We start from the raw sequence: 12,534 nt of genomic DNA on the forward strand, positions 1-12,534 counted from the left end.
ATCAATCTTTATGAAGAATTTGACTCTCTTCTTATGACTTTGTGTAATCCTGTGATGAAATACAAATAAGTTAGACCCACAATGTTGTTTGCTTTTTATAGGTCTATAATGACGGATTTATACTACCTCAGTCAAACAGATGGAGCAGGTGATTGGCGGGAAAAAGAGGCCAAAGATCTGACAGAGCTGGTCCAGCGGAGAATAACATATCTTCAGGTAAGAAGGTTAGGTTAAGAAATTAACTTGAGTGAAAAAAAGGAGAATCATAATAAAACTAAAAGTAAGAGTTGCTGTTGGTTTTTAGTCTTCCTAGCCCTCACTTTTTGAAAGCATTTGTTCGCTCATTTTACCTATTTATTCAAAAAGACGGTATGTTACTCCTTGAGTGGAATACAAAGATAGCTAAAAGAAGGTCCCTGCCCTAAAGGGGACTACTTCTGACACACAGACATACAAAAACTACAGTGCAAAATAGGAAGTGCTGCATTTATGTGAGAGATTAGATGAAATGCTCATTGGAGGAACCTGTCAGGGATAGCTATGTGGAAAAGGTATTATTTGAACTGAGCTGTAAAGGATAATTAGGTAGGATTTACACACCCAGAAATGGAGAAGAGCATACTAGCTGGAGCATATGATGTAAGTAATGGTCCATACCTGGGAAAGAACAGTACAGGAACCCAATGAGAAATAGAATATTTTAGTTTGTCTGGAGTTTTGGTTGTGTGAAAAGGAGGGTTGGAAAAGGTAGGTTTGGGAGCCAGATTGCAGAGGTCCTTGGGTACAGGTTAAGCTTTATAGTTAAGCTTTATAGCAGTAAATGGTTGCTGAACGATTTTATTTATTGTATAAACATCATTATAACAACAAATGGGAAATATAAATCAAGGGTAAACTCCAAGTCCCAGGCCCTTTAAAATATATTCTCTTTATTTTGTGTGTGTTCTCTTCTAGCTCTTATTAATATGCTTGCCCAGTGTTACCTATTTGTAAGGATAGTATTGATTTACTTTTGAATTTTGTTTTTTGCTTAATATGCCATAAGCTTTTTTCTATTTTGGAATCACAACCTGCTTTTGAAAGATTTTTATACATAAGAGTGGCATGATGAGAGTGCAGCTTTAGTGATATTAATCTGCAAAGTAGTATTTTGCTTGAACTGGATTCATTGTAAGAGACTAGAAGCAAGGAGAGCGTTTAGGATATGAGGACCATACTGAAGCTGAGAAATACTGAGGTGTGTGGCAGTTTGCATTGGAAGTGAAGAGACAAATTTGAGAGAGTTTGGGAAGATCGAATTGATAGGCCTATCCAAGTAGCCGAAGGAGCTGGAATGAATGGGGTAATGTGTCATTAACTGAAAAGAAACTTAAATCAGGGGAAAACAATGTATTAGTAAATAGAATTTAACACTCCAAATGCTTGAAGTTGAAATGATCGTGCTCATCCTTTTCTAGTACTATTGATGGTATATATACTTTCTGTGTATAATCACTCTGTTTTCCTTTTAAGGTTAAGGTGCTTTATAAAAGCAAAATAATAGCCAGTGACTTTATTCTGTATATTTTAAGATGCACATTTTCCTATACTTAAATAGGAAAAAGCAGAAAATCAGGTGTTTCAAGAGTTCGTTAAAGACGAAACTGATATTGGCATGATTTCTTGGTCTCATACCCCCATGGCCATTCATCAGAGGTGTCTGTAGAATGAGAAACACTTGCCTCCTGTAGGGAAGAGGTAATTATCTCCTATCAACTAGAACCTCATTCAATGAACTGTAAACAGCTGGTGGCTCAGAACTATCATCCTCATTTGAAATGGAAATAACTCTGGTTTCTGAGTTTCTTCCATTTCCACATATTCATTAAATTTTCACACCACAAAAGTTATATTTAAACTATGATTTGGCCATAGTTTAGCACCACCCCCAACCCGCCAGTAACAAGTACCTGCCACTTGCTTTAGTTTCTTTTTTCCTCTTGGTTTCTGAGTGGCCAAGTGTTTTCACCAGTAGTGTGAATTTCATCTTCTATGTGCTGATTTCTGTGGTTCTGTTTTAGAGAATTTCACTTGTAAATCATGCTAATGATTTAAAACTATATTGGCTTTTTAAATCTTTCAGACTTACAGTAAAACATTGTTTCACATGGACCTTAACTTCAGTTTCAAATATTAATTAAGAAATGCTTACTTTCATGCTTTTCTTTTTTTTTATTGGAAAAGAAAATGCAATTTTTAATATTAAAGGAGATGGGGAAAATCTCAATAGGAAAAGCCATATTTTAGAAAAAATATTTTTCTTTAAATATTCAATGTATCTACAATCATTTTTTCCATTTTTGAGGTTAAGAACTGTATTTGTAACGTATGATTTTTCAGAGATTAAAGGTGCCAGTCACTCACTCTTCAACTTCTCTGGATGGAGGTGAATAAGGGTCCTTTCACCCATTCCAACAAAATTAAAAATGTGTATTTGTAAGGAATGCTTTCTGACTTGAATTTTTATTCCTTTAAAAAGAATGATTTGTCACTGGTTTAACTAATTGGATTAGAGAGTTTAACAAGAAGAGTTGAGCTATTTATACAGATTTCTTTAGAGTGATTACATTTTTCCGTTACATGTTTTATTGATATTCAAATCTACTGGTGTTTCCATACCTTTACTTTAAGTGAAATACTACTGTGAAAAGACTATTTAAGCAACTTAGATTCTGAAAGACTTCAACGGGGCTTAGAAACTAAATAGTATACTAGGAAATAAAGCTAAAAAGGGGGATAAAGGAGAAAATCTTTGACTTTTGGTACCTGTATTCAAAATAAAAATAAGCACTTCATATAACTTACTGATGGAGATTTTAGAAGGCTCTCCTTATTTAGCCATCAGCCAGCTGTTATATAAAGATGGTAATAATTTGTATCTAAGTAGAAAATAATAGGGAAAAGATATAATAAAAGCAAATATTTTTAACATTTTTAATCTCTTTGGGAGATTTTAGTCATTTAAATACCTTATTGTATTCTTGATAAATAATTCAGATAATTTTATAATTTACTTTCAGTTGGTTTGTATAGTTGAAAACATTTTCAGTTTTACTAGATTTTTACTTATACTCATGAAACTTATTGTCACTTCTCATTATCACCAACAAGCATTTTTTAGAAACGCTGATTTGTTTAAGGTATAATGCAAGACCTAGTACAAAGAAAAAAGCCTAGATTAAACCCTTGTCACCTGCTATATAAAAATTAATTAATTAAATTTTAAAAAAAGAAGCTTGATTTCCAGAAGGGAGGAAAAAAAACCCTTGTCTTAATCCATAATAAGCGTCCTTTAAATCTAAGCCTTTCTTTCTGCGGTTATCCAGTCCTTTGAATTGAGCAAATATCATTATGTCTCATGAAAATCCTGCTTGATTTACAATCATATAGTACAGTTAAGTTTGGTCTCAATTCTAGATTTCCATTCATTTATTATCATATACCTTGGTTTTACTTGGGAGAAGCAATTTCACAAGATACTGGAAAATAAAAAGGAACTAGGGCAACTGGACTTCAGTGGGACAAAGTTCTGTGGTTGTCTTAATTAAGATTATTTTCTCTTCAGAGTTGAAGGCCCTATAGCATGGTATAAAAAGACTAAAATGAGTAAAAGATTATAATAATCTTACTGAAGACAACCCCAGGTATACTATTAGGCTCAAGTAGAATGGACCAAGTAATTCTCTTAAGGTCTTAATCTTTTATATGTTTATTTGAAAAGTTCTTCAGCCATAAAGTGAACATGAAATACTGTTAAGTCTAAATAGACCACAAAAAGGATACTTGTTCATATATGAGAGCTGAAACAAGCAGGTAAAGTGGCACCTTGTTTGACCTCAGCTGAGAACTTGTGCTTCAGGAGGCTCCCAGTTTTCACTGTATTGCACATGTTCACAAGTGACCTGAAAGCACCTCAAGTATTGATTTTGAGGTTACAAATAAATTTTAGCTAGTAGGCAATTTGGGAATCCATGGATAGTGAGGATCAACTATTTATAATGAAAAAAATCCCAACAAATTATAGATTTTATGACGTTGACAAATACCACAAACACAAAACTCCAGAAGAATAAAAATTTTTATTAACTGCCTGACACTATAATATTGTTTCCCCACATTTCTTGGCTGCGTACTCTTTGATTACAATTTGTAATATTTTCTATAAGGTGAATTGACAGTGATTTTTGTAATATTTTTTATAAAGAAAAAGGGAAGATTAAATCAGACTTTTCTGTAGCATGGTTGATCAAAAAAGTTTTTTAATTATTAATATTTGTGATACATAACATTTGCAACTTCACATACAGACATACGTTGTGTCTATAGTACTGCTATAAGCTTGTGCCCTGCATACAAAGGAATTCATATAAATTCTGTTTCATGTGATTCTCATCAAAAAAAAGTATGCGACATATAATTGTTTTATGCTGCATTTTAAATTGTATACGCTACATTTTTGAGGTTATTAATGAGAGGAGAAAACTTTTGTGTTGACTAGGCATCACTGAGAACTGACTCCACTTCTCTTATTACCTGATACTTCTCATCCTGGGCACCATGGGGCACGTTCACATCACAGTGCAACCTCTTGCCCTGTACCTATGTTTATGTCACAAAAATAACTGTGCACAAAAGCAACCGTGAACCACATACATGTATCCCTCTAAATCTAAACTAAGTGAATCCCCAGCTTAATTTTCCCATAAGAGGACCCCAGAAATGTTGAAGGCCACTTCATTTCCACCCAATACCGACACCAACACTGGGAAAGTGAAGTGGATGGGAGGGAGTTTCAAGTGGAAAGAGACATCTATTTTAACTCATTGTAGACAAATTTTGCAAATTTTGACCAGGTGAACACGCTACACAAGTCCCCCTCCTCCCAGGGCCTTTGAAGGGACCTGTGTAAATGAGCGTCCCTGAAGCATACTGTTACCGAGTCCAAGCTCGCTCTGCTCACTGCACGACAGACAAGTGAGCCAGAGACAAGGAATACGACTTTATTCGGAAAGCCCGAGAAGATGGCAGACTAGTGTCTCCGGAAAACTATCTTATTGGAGTCTGGTTGCCAGTTTCTTTTATAGAATCAGAGAGGTAGATGCGGTGAGGAAGTAAAGGAAAAGGGCCATTTGTGGGCTTCCCTGGTAGCAGAGTGGTTGAGAGTCCGCCTGCCGATGCAGGGGATGCGGGTTCATGCCCCGGTCCGGGAAGATCACACATGCAGTGGAGCAGCTGGGCCCGTGAGCCATGGCCGCTGAGCCTGCGCGTCTGGAACCTATGCTCCGTAATGGGAGAGGCCCCAACAGTGAGAGGCCCGTATACCAAAAAAAAAAAAAAAAAAAAAAAAGGCCCATTTGTCTTGCAAAACATCTCCTGACCAGCCTCGGTGAGGGGATGTGTTAGTTTCCTTTCTTGCAGCCACTCACAGGTGGACAGGGTCAGATTGTCTCCCTGTGAGTTGAACAGCAGAGGGGCAGTGTTCCCTGGGGCAGCCCATTATGTATTATTATAATAACAAAAGCAAAGGTTAAAGTCAAAGAAACAGATCCACCGGAGTCCATTTAGCTATTTCCTGTTACAATACATCTCCGTAAATCCACTCTGCCCACAAGAAAGCTCTTCTCATTGAAGTAGGAGGGAACCTGAAGTCCCTTTAGGGGGTTCTCAGTCCTGCTCCAGAGACATAAGATTACCCAAGAACACTAAGGATAAGAAGCCTGAAATAGAGAAAGACATTGCAAAATTAGATGAAAAGTGATAGATGCTGACTGTTAAGATTGGGTGGGTTCTGTCTCAAGTACATAGATACAATAAAGACTACGTTGCCTCCAGTTAAAATTTTGCTTTAATTTGATATTGGAACAGCAGCTTTCCATTAAAGAGTGCTGACCTCTGACTAGGACTTCACCTTCACTCTCCAGCACTCCCTGGAGTATGCAGCACTTTCTCAAATTGACCATCTTATAATTATCAGCCTCTGTTAACTGACTGCCTACAACTTTTGTGAAAGGCAGCTATGCTGTAGGTGTGAGTCCTGGTTACTGTAGACCAAAACTGAGTGGCCTGTCCCCTGACTTTTTCTGTCTGTTCAGTACGCCTCACTACACCTTCTGCTCCCTCCCCGTAATCGCTTAGCTCAGGATAGAGTATTGACTAAGGATCTAAGATCAAATAAGTCATAAGTAGGGCTCAGTGATGTCATAAAAGCATACAACTACATGTCTGTGCAATTAATTATAATATATATAGATATGCTCTGATCCTAGAAAATGGGCATGATAGTTCTCACACATCCATTATGGTACTGTGATAGCCTTTCTAAAAGAGCTTGGATGTTTGAGTGCTTAGATGTTTTATGTGGAATGTGATCATAAATCTGACCTACCTAAACCAAAAATGCCAGTTGTGATAAATATCAGGGGGTGGTGTATGTGACTTGCATAGCTCACATCACTTCAAAAACCCATCTGAGAAAGGTTTGCACCGATTCTTGTTTCTCTATGGAAAATTGAGGCATTCAAGTCATTACATTGGTGTTATACTGGGCTCAAGGTTTGGGTCAGTCATTTTGAAAATAGATGGTAAAACATCTAGATATCTCAAGGTCTCATTAAAGACCTTAAATTGGGAAGGCGCAAGGAAGCAGATATTTCTTCTTGTTCTTCTGGTGCATTAAAGGAAGTTATGAGGATGAAGAATGTTTGCAAGCTGCCATTTCTAAGCACTTTCTGTATTGCTAGGTATTATGCAAAGTAACTCTCATGAGGCGGGTGTTGTTATACTCAGTAAGCAGAATAAATTGAGGATTAGAGAGGTTTGTATAACTTGCCTAGTAAATGGCAGAGGGAAAAGGAAGAGTCTTAACTCCAAGTCTTTATATTCACCATTTAAGAAGTGGTTTGAAGAGCCAGTGTTTGTTTTTTCTTGGTGGTTTGTTGAAGGTGACTGACTGGGTATAAGCTTCAGGGCTGCTTGTAATATTGGCCCGTGAAGCCACATCCTCTTTTGCATTTACCCATCACTAGCAAATGGGACCTTGCTACAGAAACCTTGACAATTAGATTTCTCATGTACTTAGTTAATAAATGTTTTGTGCTGGTCTCAGCCTATTAGAAAGCAGTGTTGTGGTTGGACTGGCCCTTGTGGTTCTTACTATGATTGCAAGACACCCATTAGTAATAATCATCAGGAAACTGAAATAAATAAAGATTTATTACTTACACGACCTGGGAATTACATAGCACACCTGGAGCCACACAGCCAGGTTGTGTGTGTGTGTGGAGGAGAGAACGTGTGGGCTTGGGGTTCTGATTTTTAGGGCCTTCAGGAGTTCACTCTTTATTGGCAAATATAAAACAAAAGAGCAGGAATTTAAAGCAAGGGGAAGGGAAAAAACAAGTGGCCCAAATGGTCAGTTACTGAAATCAACCGAGATCTCTAAAACAAAGGAGCCTCAGTGGGGGGGGGGGGGGGGGGGCGGCACTGTGGGTCTTTAGCTAGTCCTGAGGCTGCACTGTATTAATTGGAAATACCCCTCTTTGAATTGGATGCTTTGGCAGTCAAAGCTGAAGACAGGTACTTGCCTTTTATGGAAAGAAAAGCTAACTGTCAGGGTTTACATTAAAATAGAGGAAAGTGAGGTATAACTTTTAAATAGCTAAATGAGTAGGACCATAAAATGTGAAGTTTCCAGACATGGATTCTGCCTCTGTGTGTGTGTGTGTGTGTGTGTGTGTGTGTGTGTGTGTTTTCCACTTAAGATTATTTTCTTCGTCATTATCATTATAAGAGATTACCAGTTGTGCAAATACACAGAAATTTGCAAAAGTCAGTAGAGAATATAAATTTCCTTTTTCAGGAATGAACAAATCTGAAGAAAATAGGAGGTTGGTAATATGGAAATCCTATGGAAAGTGTCATTATTGTCTTTAATCATAACAGTTGTCATGAGAGGTGATTTTCTCTCTGGATTATAAAAAGTTTAACTCAGTTGTGGTAGAATATAGAATTATGTGCTAAGTAGATTAAAACTCAGAGGTGTGAGTAGAAAGCCTGATTATTTCACAGAAGAAACGTTAAACATATCCTGACCTGCCCATTATATCTATCATGCATCTTTCTTTCCAGCTGGTAAAAAATGAATATCAGTTGTTCCCATCCAGTTTTCAGTTTTGTTCTATATGTAGTAGAACAAATCCTTTAATATTCCAAGTATATTTATGGACTAGTGTTACCAAACCAAACTTGGGTCTGCTCACCTGACACACAGCAAAGCCAAACTAGTGATGCTGGGTTGTGGTGAAAGAAAGTACAGCATTTGTTGCAGGGTGCCAAGCAGTGTGTGAATGGGTAGCTCGTGCTCAAAAAACCTGAACCCTCCAATGGCTTTCTGGGGAGGGTTTTTAAAGGCAACATTTGGGGTGATGGTTGCAGCTTGTGGACTTTCTTGTGATTGGTTGGTGGTGAGGTTTCAGGAATCTCAATCATCAATCTTCCTGGTTCCAACTAGTCTGGAGTCTGTGTGCTTGTGGTCACCATCTACCACCTGGGTGAGGGTCTTAGTTTTTGCAGAACAACTCAAAGATATGCATCAGATTGTTATGTATATATCTCTTCAGGAGGAACTATGGCTCTGTTTTACAATCATTAACTTTTCTTGCTGCTTTGTTTCTGCTTTCCCTCACTTCCCTAATTAGTAACTGTTTTGAGTCTGCTCTTTGGAACTCGGAAGACCTAGGAGACTAAAACCTTTTTATACAAACGAGAAATGGGGGGCAAAGAGGGTTGTTAGTACTGGGGAGGGCCCCACAGGGTCCTGCTCAGTTTCAGTTCCCCTTTTCTGTGATACTCCTCAATCCTGAGGGGGAACATGGGCAGGACAAAAAAGGAATACAGTTTTGGATAGAGAAGTTAATCATACATTTGGCGGGGGAACTTGGTTTCAAGGGGACTCAGTTTCACTAGGTAAAACTAGTCAGAAAGATGAGTCTAGATTTTAGCAGCTCACACATCAGGAAAATAATGCTGCTTGTTTAAATAGAAAGTAATGTGGGCATTGGAGAATCTCCTTCGGTTTATTGAGGGACTAAATCTATGTGACTCACAAATGATAAGAGGTCTCAGAAGTTTTCTCAAAGTAGTGTTACTGAGTCCAAGCTCACTCTGCCCACCGCATGACAGGCCAGTAAATCGAGAGACGAGGTGTTGAGGCAAGGAATATGACTTTATTCGGAAAGCCCGCAGACTGAGAAGATGGCGGACTAGGGTCCCCCAAAAAACCATCTTATAGGGGTCTGGATGCCAGTTTCTTCTATAGAATCAGAGAAGGAAGTAAAGTAAAAAAGGCAGAATAGAGAGGGAGAGGCAAGGAGGAAGTAAAGTAAAAAGGGCCACCAGTCTTTTTTTTTTTTTGCAGTACGCGGGCCTCTCACTGTTGTGGCCTCTCCCGTTGCGGAGCACAGGCTCTGGACGCGCAGGCTCAGCGGCCATGGCTCACGGGCACAGCCGCTCCGCGGCATGTGGGATCTTCCCGGACCGGGGCACGAACCCGTGTCCCCTGCATCGGCAGGCGGACTCTTAACCACTGCGCCACCAGGGAAGCCCAGGCCACCAGTCTTACAAAACATCTCCAGCCAGTCTCGGGCTGGGATGTGTTAATTTCTTCTTACAGCCATTCACAGGTGGGCAGGGTTCCCTGAGGCAGGCCATTATGTATGATTATAATAATAAAAGCAACGAAAAGCAAAGGCGAAAGTCAAAGAAACAGATCCAACGTGGAGTCAAAATTATCTCTTCCCTGTTACAGTAGAATACAGAATAGAACAAGATATAATTTCCTATATCCTTAGGGAGCATGTATTCCTACCCATCTTACCTGATTTTGGTTTTCCTTTTGCCACACTATTTTTACAGATTTTACTGGCTTAAACCAGAGGTCAGCAAATTACTGCACTCCAGCCAAAACCACATCAACTGCTTTTGTAAATAAAGTTTTATTGGAACATAGCCATGCACATTTGTTTATATATCATCTATGACTGCTTTCAGGCTACAGTGGCAAAGTTAAATAATTGTGCCAGAGAAAATGTGGCCTGCAAAGCCAAAGATATTTACTATGTGGTTCTTTACAGGAAAAGCTTGCCAACTGTGGCCTAGACAATGATGGAAGTAATTCTTAAATATTTTTGCCTTCTATTTACCTTTATTTCTTCCTCTGATTCCTTCAATTATATATGAACTCTTGTCTGTATTTGAGATGTCAGCTCTCTGGGCATATCCCATTGTCAGCCACCTGCTGAAGCTCCTGTCCCAAGCAATTAGTTATTTTTCCCATTCATTAGATCATGGGACTGGATATGAACGGTCTGTAAGGACGCAGGAATATATACTTTCTGCTCTGTCACAAACTTCGGGCACTATCTGTTCACTTAAAATCATTATTAAGAGCACGGTGCTCCTGTTAAGACATAGTAAGGAATAACGTTAATGATAGCGAAGGTTTCAAATGCAAAATGATGCCTGCTTAAATACTGGAACAAAATCTTGATTTATTCTGAATAATATCAGGGTCTACAAGAGGGGATTTGAAGCATCTGTGCTAATGAAATCAGTTTTCATTGTACTTTATCTTCAATTTCTTGCATGTTGGAGGTAGAGAGGGAATGAGGGTTAGTAACAGTTTTCCTTTAGTTCATAATTTTCTTCTGTTTTACTCTATATTAAAGCTCTGCTGGTTTATTTGGGCTATTGTTGTCATGCTATCACAAGAGGCTCTAATAGCCAAAAAGATTAAGATGCAGATAGAAAAAGAAGCATCTAGAGATTTCAATATGGAGAAGTAGGGGGTCACTGAGTATATCTGAATGGATAGAAACAGGTCATTATTTTCACCATTGTTTGTTACTGTTTTCTCTCAACTATTTCATGTCTTTGCCATAACAATTGCACTTTTACTGCATTCTCTTTTTATTGTCATAACCACTGTTCATTATTAAACAAAATACATCACCTATACAAATTCAGTATTTTTATATATCTTCACATCGTTATTTCTTCTACCAAGCTGATGCATATCAGAGGCTATCTAGGATGCTTGGAAGAATTCTAATTAACCTTCTGACAATAGAATAGTCCTGTGGCTTTGGACGCTTCTCTTGCTCAGATCTACCTGAGGTTGGTGGGTTTTTGTCTGTTTGCTTGTTTGGAGGTTTTTTTGTTTGCTTATGTGCTTTATTTTGAATTTTGGTCTGAATCCTCTCCACCTGGAGTGATTAAAGGTGGCTGGACTTACTGGGTTTAGAAGTATGAGGGCTAGCAGAGCAGACCATATCTTGAAGCTGCAAGTATCATCAGAAATAAGGAGGGGTTGTTATAGTATGCCATGTGAGAGGATTGATTATATGTAAGGGGTTAGGGGCAGGATAGATACTATGTTTGGCTTTGCAACCAAAGACCTAGTGCCCTGCCTTTCCTATTTATATAATTCATGAAAAAGGAAATAAAGCTGAACCCTAAGAGAAAGCTTTTATGTATAAGGAAACCTTCCTGTGCTTAAAGCCTACATCCTATAGAGGCTTTGAATGATCTCTTCGTGTTCACTACTAGAGTTCTTTAATTCAAACAAATGTTATGTTTTCCTTTTACACAGGACGATACAGTGCCATATTATTTTCTAGTTTAAACTTGTTGAAAAAAATTAGTTTACCATTGTTTTGTTGATTGATTGATTGATGGCTGCATTGGGCCTTTGTTGCTGCGCGCTGGCTTTCTCTAGCTGCGGGAGGGGGGGCTACTCTTCGTTGCGGTGCACGGACTTCTCATTGTGGTGACTTCTCTTGTTGTGGAGCATGGGCTCTAGGCGCACGGGCTTCAGTAGTTGAGGCGCACAGGCTCAGTAGTTGTGGCTCGTGGGCTCTAGAGCGCAGGCTCAGTAGTTGTGGCGCACAGGCTTAGTTGCTCCGCGGCATATGGGATCTTCCCAGACCAGGGCTCGAACCCGTGTCTCCTGCACTGGCAGGCAGATTCTTAACCACTGCGCCACCAGAGGAGCCCCAGCTTACCATTTTTAAAAGGAACTTATACGATCAAATGCCTCTGGAAACACAAAGTCATCCGTTTGCCAATAAGTAAGTAGCATTATAGATATGAGTTAAATATGCATTAAATGTTTGAGAATATCTTGGCCTTAAAATACAGGCTTCTGTTTCTGGATAAGATATAGTAAATACATTATACCCTCTTCTTCCTGTTAATTGCAACTGAAAAAAAAAATCCTATACACAGTGATTTTCTTGTGTTTTGTTTGTTTGCTTGTTTGTTTTGCCTCCTGTATATTCTGGGTGGGGGTGCTGGAGAATCCTCCAAACTAGAAATATCAGTGGACGGAGCTGGAAAAAGCCCCATTTTTATTGTATCTACCCTATCACAAGTGAGCATAATGAAAAATGTTTCACCACTTCTCCCCTCAGGTGTCACAGTTGTAGAGAACGAGCAGAT

At 38.7% G+C, this 12,534-nt stretch overlaps 1 protein-coding gene across 10 annotated transcripts in view; it reads left to right on the forward strand.

The window, feature by feature from the left end:
* The window catches only part of FUT8 (fucosyltransferase 8), a 331,756-nt gene that overhangs the window by 231,054 nt on the left and 88,168 nt on the right, over nt 1–12,534 (forward strand). For 9 of the 10 annotated variants that reach the window (XM_022570337.3, XM_089907845.1, XM_089907844.1 and 6 more), the window contains one exon: nt 102–216. In XM_022570337.3, coding sequence (XP_022426045.1) covers nt 102–216 — 115 coding nt within the window. Of the gene's footprint in view, nt 1–101; nt 217–12,534 lie in introns of those variants that run through there. The other variant, XR_016392198.1, reaches the window with a different exon arrangement.

Source organism: Delphinapterus leucas, chromosome 2 (genome assembly GCF_059928025.1).
Source record: "Delphinapterus leucas isolate spDelLeu-1000000601 "Yukka" chromosome 2, BTC_Dleu_Yukka2, whole genome shotgun sequence".
Lineage (NCBI taxonomy): Eukaryota > Metazoa > Chordata > Mammalia > Artiodactyla > Monodontidae > Delphinapterus > Delphinapterus leucas.